We start from the raw sequence: 16,585 nt of genomic DNA on the forward strand, positions 1-16,585 counted from the left end.
TTCGTAGCTCAGAAGCTGTTTTTTTCCGCCCCACCTAACTGAACTGCCTCGCCTTTCCCCGGAGCGAATAAAGCTGTTTTATCTAAAACCCGACAGAAGCAAGCTGCGGATTAGATTAACTACGAAGCTGTGTAATGTCTGAAAAGTTGATTGACACAAACGCTCACCTCGCTAGTGAAGTGATTGCTCCGTTTTCGTCTCTCACGTTTACCGGCGTCTGCGATCAGCTGGCAAAGGGAGTGACGAGATTAGTAACAGCTGGCCACTGGATCTGCGACGTCAAGGGTTCGCTATGACGACTGACTTCCGTAGATTATAAATGACTTCAACTTCAGCCAACGTTAAGCCTCGACTCCCAAGAAAAGGGGCGGGACAAAACAGTTCCAACCAATTAAAACGTCTCCTGCTCATGGACGATTCGTTTCCAGCCAATCATATGTACATGTAAAAGTTTACTTAATAACCCCTAAAGTTCTTTTTTTTTTTTACTCTCATTTAATTATATATTTAGTTGCACTTTATAAATGTATGAAAAAAAAAACGTAAAAGTTAATTCAAGTAAATTTTTTTTTTTTTTTTTTTTTTGAGGTAAAAATGGGCTTATGCGAAATTTTGCAAACAAAACAACTGTTTATTTATTAATTGTTCTCAAAGTTTTTAATATAACAAACATGAACTCTCCAATAAAAATACATAGACAAAAAATCTTCCAAAATGCTGCTGTGTGTAGGAACTCGGAAGAAAAATATAAGGAGGCCTATAAGAACCCACAAAAGGTTTGCATCTGTAAAATAAAATGTCAATAAAATGTTTGAATGGCAGTTCTCTTTATGGTTCCCCTCTGTAACCTTTATTGCTGTTACTAAGTTTGGCTGCTCAGCACCATGTTCTTCTCTCTCTATCTGATGGCCTTGTTCTAAGTATAGGGTCAGTGTCTGTGCCAAAAGCAGATTTTTTTTTTTTCTTTCGTATACAGATGAATAAAATTGGTGATGATTTAAATATTGTATGCTGTTATTCTATTGCAAGTGCTCTTATGATTTATAAAGTCTTTAAATATCTCTAGTTATCTCAGATATATGTGAAAGACTGTTTACCCCATTACTTGAGCACATGGGAGGAGTTCTGTTTCCATGGAGATGCGTCATCACGCTCAAACGACCTTCACTCTGATAGAACGCTGTGAGTTCTATCGCGTTACCAACTAACTAGTTTGTAGATGTTAATGTAATAATATCTCTTTTAATGCTCATTAAAATTACATTTATCGTAAATTCAAAGTGAAAACAGCACGTGTCTTCATAAGCAACGTACTCGTTGCTGGGATAGCCGTGAGTAATGGCATCGTTTAGAGAACGACGGATTAAAGGCACTTCTCAAACAACAAACACGCAGGAGGAGATTTCAGTTAAAAAAGGATTTCACGTCCCGCCGTTGACTGCCACAATGAAAGAGAGCAAAAAGAAAAGGAAAGACACAACAAAAGAGAAAAAGAAATCGAGAAATTGCATTAACCAATCTAAGGATTCAGGTGGGTTTATTTAAAAAAAAAAAAAAAAAAAAAAAAAAACTTGTTAACGCATTACATGGTCATTGGTGAAATAAATAAACAAAGTAAATAGCTGATAGCTGATAGATATAGTCTTAAAAGCATAGTTCTTCTAAAATTCTCTCATCATTTACTCACCCTCATGTCCTTCCAAACCTGCGGGACTTACTTTCTTCTGTGGAACATAAAAGGATATTCTGAAAAATGTCTCATTGTTTTTCTTTCAATGGATGTCAATGATAACTAAAACATGTTCTTCAAAATATCTTCTTTCGATATCTGCAGAAGAAAGAAAGTCATACATGTTTGGCATGACATGAATGTGAGGAAATGCTGACAGAATGTGCACGTTTTAGGTCAGCTATCCCTCTAAATAATAAGGTTTATGCTTATAAAATGTGGGAAAAAATCTGCCAATAGAACAAAGCAAAATACATTGATATTTAAGATGCATTATCTAAAATGCATTTAGTTTAAATAAATGTATCTTTGCTTAACCCTAGAAATGGCAAGACCATAAAGAGAAATTAATTTATTGCTATTTTCCATCTTAGGACACAAATAATACAATTTCATGATTTAAAAAAAAAAATCACAACTTTTATTTTTTATTTTAATGTTTGTATCCCCCAGGATACCTCGCCACTTTTGGGGGTATAAATTCATTGAAAGAATGTTTGTTTGGCAATGCGTATTGCAACATTTTGGACAAATTTTTAAAATTCTCTCAAGACTAAACATTCTTTGTAAAATTCTGTTAAACATTAAGTATAATGCCTATTTATGAAAATATTAGCCTACTGTTTCATATTTAATGCGCACATTTCTAGGGCCTATAAATCATCAATATGACCAAAACTTTGCTGAAAAACCTGTTGTAGACAATCTATTTCATGACTTCTGTCATCTGATTGATAGTAAATACTTTTTTAATCAAGTGAAGTCTTTTTTGCTCAGAAATCTGTAATGATTTTTATAAAGTCAATGTAAGATAAACATTTACTGAACTGAACCAACTTGGGTTTACTGGATTATTTATACACATTTTTTAAAAACTTTATTTTTTACATTTTTTTCATCTTTCAATTATCATTGATTTGCAATGACTTGCATCTATGAGCCATAAAAGCCTGATGTATCATATTTCACACACACTCACAAACACCATACATCAGGTTTTTATGGCTCATATAAGCATGTATACAAATCAATGATAATTGAGAGATGGACAAATAAATGTTTCCCAAAAGCCTGTTGTGTCATATTTGACATTAAAGGGGTGGTTCAATGCGATTTCACTTTTTTAACTTTAGTTAGTGTGTAATGTTGCTGCTTGAGCATAAACAGTATCTGCAAAGTTACAGCGCTGAACGTTTAATGCAAACGGAGATATTGTCTTTTAAAGTTATGGCAGTTTATTGCCTACAAAAACGGCCGGTTTAGACTACAACGAGCTTCTTCCCGGGTTGGTGACATCATAAACCCTTGCTATTAACATAAACACGCCCCCGGGAACACGCAACAAAGTGGGCGAGGCCATGTGGCGCAGTATAATGGAAGCGGAAGAGTTGTTTACACCGGACGCGAGCGGCGCGACGCGACGCGTCAAAAGATATAGAACCCATTATTATCTGTGATATTTTCTACACTGGATGCGGCGCTCACATTCCAGAATCTACACGAGTAGATTGTTGTAATAGCTTTTGTAATAGCTTTTGTGCTGGATTTGCACAAAAGCTATTACTGAAAGATGAAGCAGTTCCCACTTTAAAAGCAGAATCTGCTGTTTATTGGCCTCAAACTGTAAAAGTATGTTTTATTGTTTGTACATCTCTTTTAAACGTAATGTTATAGTTCTGTTGCTATTTTTAATGCATCAAGGACATAAGAGCAACTCGTTTTTGCTAGCCAGTTAGCTAAGTTCTAGTGCAACAAACACCAACAAACGTCTATGTTTATAGACAAAGTTGTTCATGCTATAAATTAAACGCTACCTTTACAAAAATGCGACTACTTTACTAAGCTTTAATCAGGATAAAACTGTATATTGAAAGCTAACAAACAGCAGTGACAGCATATCTAAACACTTTGACACAAATACTAAATGAAATACCATTCATAAACGTCCTTTAAAAGTCGCGATTGTAGAGGTTCTGCTTTCATCTGGGTCTGATTCGGCTCAATTTGATACAGCAATACAGACGCCATTATTTACATTTCCAGCTTAGCGCGTAACTACGAATGGTAAGGGGCGTGGCGTTTCCAGACGCTTCAGCAAATGATGATACACTGGGCCAGCTACCAACCTGCCAACCAATCTGAGCACACTGCGTATTTCGGAGGGAGTGGCTTAATAGAAGCAAGAAGTCAAACGAGCCGTTCATATGAGAGTGGAAACAGAGGTGTAGAATAAATGTAAAATATATGAAAAATACAGTGTTTTAAAAAAAACTAAGCATTAAGACATGTTAAACTGTGCCCCCAAAACACAATAAAGCCTAGAAAAAAGCCACAGAACCACCCCTTTAACATGAATAAATGTAAAAAGAATTTTTAATTTTTAGCATTAAAAAATGATGTATGAATTATCAAGTAAACCCAAGTTACTTCAGTCCAGTAAATGTTTATCTTACATTTACTTCATAAAAATCATTAAAGATTTCTGAGCAATAAAGACTTAACTTGATTAAAAAAAGTATGAACTATCAATCAGATGACAGAAGGCATAAAGTAGATTGTGTACAACAGGTTCACTTTTCAACAGGTTCAACATTACGCCAGAACTGAACTGACTGGGATCTAGCCTTCAAGTGTAACTAAAACGAGCCAATGGACATTGGCGTGTGAGATTTGCATCGCGCACCCCACCCTGCACAGCAAGTATATAAGGAAGAGCATTCAGTTTTTTGCTTTGGAGCCGAGTGTTTGCGCTTTAAAGCAGTCATCTCTGTGTGACTATGTTTGTGAAGCTCTTGAAGCTCTTCAGTGTTGGTGTGACGGCGCGTCAGTGGTGGTCACTTCCTGCTTTCCCTGCATTTCCTGCTGCTACTGCCGCTTCACAAGAGAGCCTTTGCCCACTGCAGATTACAGATACAGTCTGTCAGTTATGCTGTGACCTTCCCCTGTGTACATAACGTCAAATGTGACTGACTGAAAGGGAACGTCTCGGTTACATATGTAACCCTCGTTCTCTGAAGGAGGGAATGAAGACGTTATGTCTCGTTGCCACAGTTGCTGTACCACTGCTGAGCGGCTGGGTCACCGGCTCGGCTCCTCAGCGAAAAGCTGAATGTGCAACTGTGGCATCATGAGAGGGTGTGTCATAGAGGGAAGGTATGTGCCATCTAAATGGTTGCAGCATAGGGACTACAAACCAAGATGGCCACCTGGTCCGGGACTACAATTAGCAGGCTCCTTGGCGGTGGAAATAAAGGTGTTGCAAGTGAAGGGGAAAAGCTGTTAATGAGCTTGGATTTGATTTGTGAAGCAATCCACACCTTAGTGATACCCTACCTCTCACGATGCCACATATAGTGGAGAATGCAGTTCCAGTGGTGTGAGTGCTGATGTCCAATGGAGATTGGGAAGACCTGGCAGTGAAGTTTGCCAAGTTAAGTACAAAAGACCAAAACGTTACAATGGAGGAGTTATTGAAAGCAATTCTAGAGACAAAAACCAACAACAAAGTAATGCTACACTAGTCGAAGAACAAAGACATGCAAATTAATTGAAATCAAAGGAATTTCAATTAAGAATGAACCAAGATAGCAAAAAAGTCAGAGCTAGTGACCAAAAATGGGGGTCACTGATGATGGGCATTGGAGACCCTTCGTAACTACCTTCTAGGAAGGAATTTTGTCCTAGTAACAGATCATGCCCCTTTACAGTGGATGGCAAGAAATAAAGAGAGCAACAGGAGGGTAACACGGTGGTTCCTGAACCTCCAAGCATTTAATTTCTCTGTTGTTCACAGACCCGGACCTTGCCATGGCAACGCTGATGCCCTCTCATGATGAGATGCCCTCTACACCTTCTCCCCACAACCACGAGCCACAGAGCAGAGAAGGGGGGTTTGTGGCATTGTGAAAGGGTGTGTCATAGAGGGAAGGTATGTGCCATCTAGATGGTGGCAGCATGGGGACTACATACCAAGATGGCCACCTGGTCTGGGACTACAATTACCAAGTTTCTTGGCGGTGGAAGCATAGCTGTTGCAAGTGAAGGAGAAAAGCTGTTAATGAGCTGAGAACAAAGGCTGCATTTACACTGACACAAAAAATAGATTTTTTGCTCACATCTGACACAGATCGGAATTTTTTGCACACGTGTAAAAATCCACACAAGATCCGATTTTTTCACATCAAGTCTGAGCCACTTCCAAATGTGGTTTTAAATCAGATACATATCTGATATCTGGATTCCCCCTGGAATTCCAAGCCATCAGAAGTCGAGGGTAACACGTTTGCTCACTAAAAGATAGCTTTTATGTTGTATTATGACTAATGACTGTAGATAAAACAACGAATGCAAATTACTTTTATTTTCCAGTCTACATGCGTATATGCAGATTTTGCACTGCAAAACATCCATTGACAGCTGTTAAGGTAATCATGGCCACCTGATGTTAAATATACAGGTGCATCTCAATAAATTAGAATATCATTAAAAAGTTTTTTTTTCTATAATTTAATTCAAAAAGTAAAACTTAAATATATTTTAGATTTATTAGACATAAAGTAAAATATTTCCAGACTTTTTTGTTTTCATTTTGATGATTACAGCTTGCTGCTCATCAAAATAAAAAAATCAGTATCTCAAACTATTAGAATATTTAATTTCAAGTTCTATTAAATACCATTCTCAGGGTATAAATACTGGGTTTAGGTCAGTAATCCCAACAGCAGTCATGGGGAAGTCTGCTGACTTGACAATTGTCCAGAAGATGATAATCAAGAACCCTCTACAATGAGGGTAAGCCACAGAGGGTCATTGAAAGAGCTGGCTGTTCGCAGAGTGCTGTGCCAAAGCATATTCATGGAAAGTTGACTGGAAGGAAAAAGTCTTCAGGAAATGGGCTACAACTGTCACATTCCACGTACCAAGCCACTTCTGAACCAAAGACAACATCAGAAGCGTCTTACCTGGGCTAAGGAGAAAAAGAACTGGACTGTTGCTCAGTGGTCCAAAGTCCTCTTTTCAGATGAAAGTAAATTTTGCATTTCATTTGGAAATCAAGTGCTTTTAGAGCACTTCATGCTTCCTTCTGCTTACAAGGTTTATGGAGATGCTGATTTCATTTTCCAGCAGGATTTGGCACCTGCCCACACTGCCAAAGGTACCAAAAGCTGGTTCAATTACTATAGTGTTACTGTGCTTGATTGGCCAGCAAACTCGCCTGATCTGAATCCCATAGAGAATCTATGGGGTTTTGTCAAGAGAAGGATGAGAGACACCAGACCCAACAATGCAGATGACCTGAAGGCCGCTATCAAAGTAACCTGGGCTTCCATTGCACCTGAGCAGTGCCACAGGCTGTTTGCCTCCATGACACGCTGCATTAATGCAGTAATTCATGTAAAAGGAGGCCCAACCAAGTATTGAGTGCATAGAAATGAACATACTTTTCAGAAGCCTGACATTTCTGTTTAAAATATCCTTTTTTTTTTTGATGTTATGAAGTATTCTAATTTGTTGAGAAAATTTATTTACTAGTTGTTTTTAAATGTGATCCAAAATCATCACAATTAAAAGAACCAAAGACTTAAAGTACTTCAGTCTGTGTACATTGAATTTATTTGATACACGAGTTCCACAATTTGGCTCGTTTTAGTTACACTTGAAGATAATTGGGTTCTCAGGCAAGATTCCAATTCGCCAGTTCAGTTCTGACATAACATCTCCGTTCCCTCCTTCAAGGAATGAGGGTTACCAATAAGTTTTTCAGAAAAGTTTTTTGATCATATTGATAATTTATAGGTTTGTTAAACAGAATTTTACATAGAATGTTCAGTTTAAGTTATGAAAGAATAAATGTTTTAAAAATTTTGCTACAATGTTGTAACACACATTGCCAAACTAATATTCTTTTTTCAATGAATTTATACCCCTAAAGTGGTGACGTATCCTGGGGGATACAAACATTTATAGACAGATTATGAAAAACCTAAAAATTAAATTAATAAAATTTAAACATAAACGTAATAAGCTAACACTTAACAACTTTTAAAACATGTAAGTCCCCTCCAAATATTGTAAATATGTGAAATATATCAACTTTTATCTGAAGGTGAATAGATTTGAAACTACAGGTGGTCATGTTGTTTTTAAATGCTGCTCTGAGCTACACAAAGAAGAATGTATGAACAAAGTCACCAGATCCAAATATTCACAACAAACACCTTTTCAACATGAAACCAAGAAATGAGACCTACACTTTCCGAATCTCCCCACAGCCTCTCAAATGTTTGTAACCCCCAGGATACATCGCCCATTTTAGGTTTAAAGAGTGTTTAGATGTTTTATTGGTAAACAAGACATAGATGACTAGGAATAGTAATTTTTCAGTGATATATCAACAAAATAATAATATTTATATCCATCAACCCATCTGACGTCCTTCTAGAGAAAGTCCAGACAGAGCAGTGGACCAATGGAGAGATAAGTGATGCTCAGGGCAAAGATCATGCCAAAGCCAAAGAACGAAAGAGCAGCAAATCCAAAAATCCCAAGGTTGTATCAGAAGTGGCTTCGGTTCCAACTGAGGAGGACAAATCTGATTTGACCCACCTTGAACAGGACAGCTTGAGGTGGGAAGGAGCTCTGGAAGACCCCATTGCAGAGGCCCAGCGGTTGGAGGTCTACAGAGCCAATCGCCGTAAACGTTACATGGCATCAAGACAGGCTTTTCTACAGAAAAATCACACCGGAATGTGCATAGACTCTAACACCTCAAAACTAAATGCACAAAGCAAGCCTGGAGTTTTAGCATGAAGAACTTTGTCTTTATATCAGTCTACTATCATGTGCAGAGTCTTTGAGGTATTAACAGGTTTTGTGGGTGTTTTTGGTGTTATTAGTAACATAACTGTATTGAGAATGTTCTTTAGGCCTGAATGCAATAATTTCTATGGATACTCTCAGGCCTACTGTTATATAATGCATTATATTGTGCCTATACATTGATCCCTGGTTTTGTTACCATTTCAGTTCACTTTTCTGCATCCTGTAAGCTGTTCAGTTCATGCAGTCAGGCCTCTACTGAATCATTTTACAATATATTAAAATAGAAAAGAGTTATTTTTGGTGAGCATAAGAGACTTCAAAAACATTAAAGCATCTTATCTTTAATATATTCTCACATTCTTGTATCAAACAAATCACTATCATTAATGAAAGTAACAAAGTCCAAACCAGAAAAAGATAATCATTTATTGCTTTTTAAGGGTTACAGATGTTTATGAGCATGACAAATGTGCTGTATTTTTTTGTAAAAAAACAAGACCATGAATGAGTAACAGTGACTAAAACTGCCCAACCAGTGCAAATGATGCACTTGTTTTGCAGCACATTGTAATGTTTCTTCTGATATAAATAACCTTGTGTGTGACTGTCTTCTGACTATTATAATGATGACTCATTTGTACATTCAAACAATTCATTCCTCACTATGCTGTATTTAAAACGGTGATGATAACATTATAAACTAAAACTGTAAAATATGGTTGCCATCCTGTGTTCACATCTTGTAGTGGCTAAGGAAACTGGACCTCTTAAAGGGCTCCTTTATTTGTATGTCATTAATAATGCATTAGTACTGCAACATGCTTCCTGATAGAAAAACTGGACCAACATGGAAGTCATAACAATAAAAGCGATATTGTACTTATCAGCAATATCAGTCTGTACAGAATGACAAAATGTCAAGTATAGCAAAGCTCTCACCTTTCTATATTGTACATTTTGTGGATCACTGCTCCCCCTCAGTAATAGCAATAAAAATGTGTGTGTGTGTACCTGGTATCCCCTATGTTATAGGGACCAAATAAGGATAATGATACCAGTAAATTTTGACCTTATGGGGACATTTTTTTGGTCCCCATGAGGGAACACAGCTTATGAATATGATTTTGAAAATCTAAAAATGCAGAAAGTTTTCTGTGATGGGTAGGTTTAGGGGTAAGGTTAGTGTAGGGGGATAGAATATACATTTGTACAGTATAAAATCATTACATCTATGGGAGGTCCCCATAAAACATGGAAGCCAGTGTGTGTGTGTGTGTGTTTATATAAAAACTACAGGCAGTCCATCTAATTAATTGTTTATGGAAAACGTTATTGTTAAATTTTCACCATCTAGTGTACTTTATAAAGGGATTTTAGCTTCTTTAGGTCTCAGCCCTATTTCATGGCCCACATATCACCTCCAGATTTGGACTGTCGTATATGACCCATATATCTCTGCACAAAATCTTGCTGATAAGAACAGAAGTGAATTATGACGATTTGGGAAAGAAAACTGGGTTGCATGGCAGAAGAGAGAGAATAAGAGGCGATTTAAGAGAGCAACTCAGCATTTCTTTTGTAATATGCCCTTTTGTAACATGTTTGTCCAGTTCTATTATATATGCTCCCCCTTTTGTGACCACCATCACATTCAGCATCCATGGCTCTGTGTTCATCTAATCCTCCTAAGCACTATGATTGGATGTGCACTGAGTGATTGTCTATTTTTCCACTACCCCTGCTCCATTTCACAGCTTGAAGACCAACTACGCCACCTAGATCCATCAAGCATTCAGTATGCCAGAGTGACTGTACTTAATAATTGTTTAATTATTCTACTTTTCCTTTTAAACATTGAGTAAATACTATACAAACCTGATACTATTTACAAAAAACATCTTTCATAAGCTCATTCCCAAAAGTTATCTTAATAAATAATTATGATTAGGATAAATATATGATTGAAGCAGTGTATTCATATTCAGTATTGAAAAAAATAATGCATCTGAACCTGAGCTAATGGGCAAACTCTCAAATTTTCTTTGGAAGCTCAGAGAACTGCAGCAAGAACAGAATAAAAGATTCTTTTCTTCTCTTATTCGCACATGGGTAGTGGGTCTCATCTCTGAATTTTCGTGTTAAAATGGCAAACTCTGTGAGCTGTGTAGAAAGCTTTTTAAGAGACATACTGTAATGTGCTGGCCTTTATAAATGTTACAAAAACATCTTCTGAGTAAAGGCATGATTGGATGGGATGGACTGTGGACAGAATGGCTGAATTCTGATCATTCGGAGTTCAAACTGCTGTCAGTGGTCACATGGGCTCCAGCTTCAGCCAGCTAAGGTCATCTGACCTGTAATAGAAAGAAAACCTCAGTAAAAAAACATTAAAGGGGGATTCAGTAGTATTTCAAATACACTTTTAGGATACCTCCTTCATGGTGGCAGCCATTTGAGATCACATGACAAGCTTTTTCCTTCTCACTGTCTGCGTCCAAAATCGCATACTCTCTGAGAAGCAACTTCTTTTGAATAAGTAATTACTTTGCAACTGTTAAAAAAGTATGTTCTTTGAATGTGCTAACAAAAATGTTTTGCTAATGTTCCCATTAAGTTATGAAAACGTTATCTCTCAACGTTCAGAACGTCCAGTTTTTATCATGTTTTAATAACATTTTTTCTTGGTTATACAAACTTTAAGGAAACTGCATTTTCTCATTTTGCAAACATTATGGGGATGTTACTTTTGAGTGTTCTCTAAACAAGTTATTCCCATTCTTTTTTTTTAAAAAGTTAGACAAACATCAAACTAAAATCAAACATCAAACTAAAAAAACATTCCACGAACTACAATAAATTATGTTTTTGTGTTAACGTTTTGAGAACATTATTAAAGACCAGATAACTTTGGACAAAGGTTCTATTAACATTACTGGAATAATACTGGATTTCAAAACAATGCTTCAGGAAACTTCGGAGCTCAAATGAATCAGTGTATCGAATCTGCTGTTCGGAGCGCCAAAGTCACGTGATTTCAGCCGTTGGCAGTTTGACACGCGATCCAAATCATGATTCGACACACTGATTCATTTGTGCTCTGATGCTTCCTGAAGCAGTGTTTTGAAATCAGCCATCACTAAATAAGTCGTTATTTAGTTTTTTTGGCGCTTCAAAAATATTCTTGTCGATTTATAATATTAATATTGAACCACTGTACTCACATGAACTGATTTAAATATGTTTTTAGTACCTTTATGGATCTTGAGAGAGGAAATGTCATTGCTGGCTATGCAGGCCTCACGGAGCCATTGGATTTCAACTAAAATATCTTGATTTGTGCTCCGAAGATTAACCAAGGTCTTACGGGTGTGGAACGGCATGAGGGTGAGTAATTAATGACAGAATTTTCATTTTTGGGTGAACTAACCCTTTTACAATGTTTGCTGCATGATTTTTGAAAAGCCATAAGTGGAGAAAAATTCTTTTTTGTACAATGAGTTAAAAAAACAGCAGAGGCTAACTGAAGGATATTTGTATTTTCAGATATAACTGAATTTGAGTTCTCACTCACTCTGCTTCTGCCTTTGTAATCACTCTCCCTTCTGCCAACCTTTCTGCCACCACAGAGACAGCCGGTTCAACATTCAATCCTGCTGCAGCTACCACCTCATCATCCCTGTAGTTAAAAGGACAGAGCCAATATTTCACACTTTAAAGAGAAAACATCTAAGGAAGTCACAAACCTACAGCTTCTTACTTGAGGTAAAGAGCCAAAAACTTCATGTTCTCAAATTTCCCTTTCAGCACAATCTCGGTGTATCCCTCCCCATATCCTGTGCATAATGAAGAATAAGGACATAATTATGTACAAATACACTCGTATTTTTTTATTTTACAATCCTTAAAGCATGTTGGGCATGTAAGTACAAGGCTGTACCCGCGTAACGAATGGTTCTCCCCAGCAGGACGGTCCAATAGAATGGCACTGTGTTTAGCTCCACCTCCTTGCGCAACATGCTGAAGGCTGCGATCTTTCCTAATAAGGCAGATGTTATCAAATGTTATTAAAACAACATTTATTTTCATGCTTGTAATTAAAGACTAGTGATGCACCAAAATGTTTTTTTACTGAAACTAAGTTTTCATTCACAGGTGATAGACCAGTTCTTTACCTCTTATAGCTTATCCAGTAAAAATGTGTCATTGAACGGTTTTGGTCAATGAATTTCTATCAATGAACCAAAATATTCTGCCAAAAGCACAATTTTTCAGTTTCAGCCTAAATAGTTTTGTGGTGCATAACGTTTTGGCCTGTGCATCACTATTAAAGTCATTTAGTTCATGTCTGTTGATGTACTTCTAAAAGTTGACAAAATGACCAGATATACACATCTAAAATGTTTGATTACCATGAGCCTGCGCTATCTGCCAGTGGCCGATGGTCACTCTCTGGCCTTTTGCCATTTTGAGAGGAAAGTAGGACAGATCTCCTGCACAGTAGATGTCTGTTATGTTGGTCCTCATGTACTAGACAGACAGGAACACGACTGAAGAGTTTGGAAGTGTCAGGTGATTGTTTAAACTCAAGTAAATTGGTCATAAACGCTTACCTCATCCACAATGACATAGTTTTTTGAGTCCATCCTTATTGGACTCCCTTTCAAAAACTCTGAATTGGGATTGACACCTTGTATGGAAATAATTAGGGAGACGAGAGCACAAAATAGTTTTTTCAATTATTTAAACTGAAATAGCACTTTGTTCTCAGTTCGACTGTACATACCAATTCCAACAATTAACAGATCAGCTTCTATTGTGATACCACTCTTCAGTTTCACTGCCTTAACCTGTGAAAAAACATTCATAATGTCATAATGAACTGGATGAAAAAGCTGTCCCTGTTGCATGTACTTACTAAAGTAATAACAGTAAATTATGCTTGATTACAAGCAAACAGCAAACCATAAGTACATGTTGTTAATTTATATTACTCAGTACTTATTTGTAGAATTACACTGTAACAAGGACTCCTTAAAATAAAGTAAATCAAAAGTGGCCACAGTCCAGTTAAATAGGGGTTCAAGCACGTAGTGCTGAAACCTTATTGTAATTGTTACATTTTCCAAGGATCAAAAGTCTCCCATAAAAGTGATCGGGCAGACCAAACTGTAAGTCGTAGAGACTTAAAACTTCGAGGGCTGGTAGCACTCACACCGCCTACAACGTCACCAAGGCTCACCGCGATCGGCCTGATGTGGCCGCTATAGCGGTCAAAAGTACAAAATGGCTCATAACTCCTGAACTGTTAGGCCTAGGCTCTAGTGTTTTATGTCGTTGGAATCCTTGGCTCAAGGCGGACACAATGCACATGGATCACATCATCCCCCAATTTTCGGGTATTTTGGATTTTTTGAAAAAACTTTTGCGAACTATTCCTAGGTTTCTCCACCGATCGGAACCAAACCAGTGCAGAAAGATTCACTGGAGTCTGAATATCAAAAGTTTTATTCACAATTTTTTTATTCACAGTCGCTAAAGCCGAGTTCAGACTGCACGATTTTCAAAGTAGTCGGGTCACTGTTCTTTTCACACTGCATGACTATCTTGGCCAGCATTCAGTCGCTGCTGTGTTCAAACTGCACGATGGATCGGCGACAGAATGTTTCACACTGCATGACTTTACAATAGGAAGAATCGCCGACAACTCTGTCTGGCACGCAAACTACGTTTCACAACCAAACACACGCGAGACGTGACAAGGAAACAATGCGATATCACTGGAGTTATTATTATTATTATTAAAAACAGTAGCCCACAAGAAGCTTGCAATACAAATTGCCTGTGCACTGATTTGCTGCGAATATAAGAAAAAGAAAAGAGGAATATGGAGGAGGAAGTGGTTGGGGAGACAGTGGATTGTGTGTTCTGCAACGAGAGTTGGAGGTACATAAATAACTTTTCAATGTGCTGCTGTTGCGGATGGTCAAGCAAATGTTTGTGTTTTGTTTCTGTTTGATAGAATTGTAATGTTTATCTGAAACGAAGCCATGCTTGCTGATATTGTGGTCTATAACTCCTCCCCGGACTCCCCGCTGCTCTGTATCTTGCTCTCTCGTTGGCTGTCGGTCATCGGCGATGTAGTTTTCAGTCAGAACACTTTTCACACAGCATGATTTTGAATCGCAGACAGGTTCAGATATTTAGCATGCCAAATATCTCACGGGTGTCGGCGACTCTTCGGCGATTCTCTCAGATCGCGTCTTTGCTCATTCACACTGCGTGATTGTCACTCGCGTGAACGAGCACCGATTTGCCTGTGATTTCGATTTCTCAAAACCTGTCGGCGAGCCAAAATCGGGGCTAAAATCGTGCAGTCTGAACTCGGCTTAAGGAAGTGGGCTGGGCCACTTTTACTTAAATGGCTAAAACTCCTGAAAAGAATGAAATATTTTCACCAAACTCGGAACACCTGTCTATGTGCTCAATCTTTGGTCACAGTAAAAAAAAAATAGCGCCAATTGGCCACTAGGTGGCACTACAACACACAAAAAACAACATGAAAACAGCTATAACTATGCAACTGTTAGTCCAATTGACTTGAAAATTGGCATGTAGTGTCTTGGTCCAAGGAGCCATGATTGTCCTTAAGGACACTGGCGTATCTCAAAAAACATGGCCGCTATCAGCCAATGATTTTTGAGCACCTATTAGACGAGGTTAACGGAGGCGAAACTCAGAGTTTCGAACATCGAAACGAAACTCTATGGGCAAGTTCGACTCATGGTCCTAGAGGTCTGTTAAATAGTTTTAAAAACCATATATTTCCTATGGTAAAGTGCCTGTATTGACTGTGAATGGTCTTTTCCTTTTTAATTTAAGTGGCTACATGCTTGCTAAATAAAACTTAAAAACATTTTGCGCAAGTGCTTAAAGGCCTTAAAGTGCTTGAACCCCAATAAGTTTAAAATAATGATTGCAGCTATATTTGTTCGTGATAATCATAATTTCAGTTGGTTAACTTCAAATGGAATGGAATTACATTGTGCGTGTTTTTTTGAAAAAAAAATGTTTTGAGACAAATGACACCGTACCCTGTTATTTTCACCTTGAACCTCTGCGACAGCATCATTCATGTAAAACATCACCCCTCTCTCTTCCAGCATCTTAAAGAACAAGCAAAACAGAATAAGAGGATCATCATAAATCAGATAAAACACATATTTGTATGACTTAGATGGGTGTATTGGCCCTTATCACATACCATCATGGTGACCTTTCCTATTTCACGGCCCAAAGTCCTCTGATAAGGGAGTTCACTGCTTCCAATGATTGTGATACTACTGGCCATATCTATCATGTAAGCCGCCACTTCCATGCCTTCAATGCCGCACACAATAGATCAGTTATTTTAGAAAAATAACAAGCATGTTGAAAGAATAATTCACATAATATTTTGTCATCACCCTTATGTTGTTCCAAACCTACATGACTTTCATTCATCTATGGAACACAAAGGAGATATTCTGAAAATGGTCATGCTGCTCTTTTCTATACATTGAAACCAGACAGTGACCAGTGGGTGTCCATATCAAAATGCAAAAAAAAAAAAAAAGCATCATAAAAGAATAAAAATAAAAATAATTAAAAAAAAATCTTCAGTGCCCATGTTTAAATGTTTTATACACAGTGCTCTTCAAAAGCTGGAAAGATGTTTTTAAAAAAAATAGATAATGCTCACCAAGGCTGCATTTATTTTATTAAAAATACGCTAACAACTACGGTGGCCGAGAGAGCTCAATGCATTGCAAATGAAGAAAACACATGCAAATAGAAAAAACAGCAGCAAATAAAGAAAACATCTTCATCAGTTTGACAGCAGTTTGTCTATTTGAGTTGTGGACTTTTGCAGCACATGTGTTGTCAAACTGATGAAGATGTTTTCTTTATTTGCTGCTGTTTTTTCAATTCGCATGTGTTTTCTTCATTTGCAGCGCATTGAGCTCTCTAGACCACCGTAAACAACAGTTACATTGT

The 16,585-nt window shown here is 37.5% G+C and overlaps 2 protein-coding genes across 2 annotated transcripts in view; one reads left to right on the plus strand and one right to left on the minus strand.

The window, feature by feature from the left end:
- Positions 1-1,234: 1,234 nt before the first annotated feature.
- On the plus strand, positions 1,235-8,546 carry liat1 (ligand of ATE1). The gene is made up of 2 exons (XM_067376316.1): positions 1,235-1,531; positions 8,172-8,546. The coding sequence occupies exons 1-2, from the start codon at positions 1,339-1,341 to the stop codon at positions 8,537-8,539; spliced, it is 561 nt and encodes a 186-aa protein (XP_067232417.1). The 5' UTR covers positions 1,235-1,338; the 3' UTR covers positions 8,540-8,546.
- Positions 8,547-8,568: 22 nt separating this feature from the next.
- The window catches only part of aifm5 (apoptosis inducing factor mitochondria associated 5), a 26,517-nt gene continuing 18,500 nt past the window's right edge, over positions 8,569-16,585 (minus strand). Inside the window, exons 11-19 of the mRNA XM_067376314.1 lie at positions 15,813-15,928; positions 15,643-15,714; positions 13,335-13,398; positions 13,162-13,238; positions 12,961-13,078; positions 12,489-12,587; positions 12,309-12,384; positions 12,123-12,227; positions 8,569-10,905 (exon numbers count right to left, since the gene is read on the minus strand). Of these exons, the coding sequence (XP_067232415.1) occupies positions 10,866-10,905; positions 12,123-12,227; positions 12,309-12,384; positions 12,489-12,587; positions 12,961-13,078; positions 13,162-13,238; positions 13,335-13,398; positions 15,643-15,714; positions 15,813-15,928 (767 nt within the window). The 3' untranslated portion in view covers positions 8,569-10,865. The remainder of the gene's footprint in view (positions 10,906-12,122; positions 12,228-12,308; positions 12,385-12,488; positions 12,588-12,960; positions 13,079-13,161; positions 13,239-13,334; positions 13,399-15,642; positions 15,715-15,812; positions 15,929-16,585) is intronic.

This window comes from Chanodichthys erythropterus, chromosome 22 (genome assembly GCF_024489055.1).
Source record: "Chanodichthys erythropterus isolate Z2021 chromosome 22, ASM2448905v1, whole genome shotgun sequence".
Lineage (NCBI taxonomy): Eukaryota > Metazoa > Chordata > Actinopteri > Cypriniformes > Xenocyprididae > Chanodichthys > Chanodichthys erythropterus.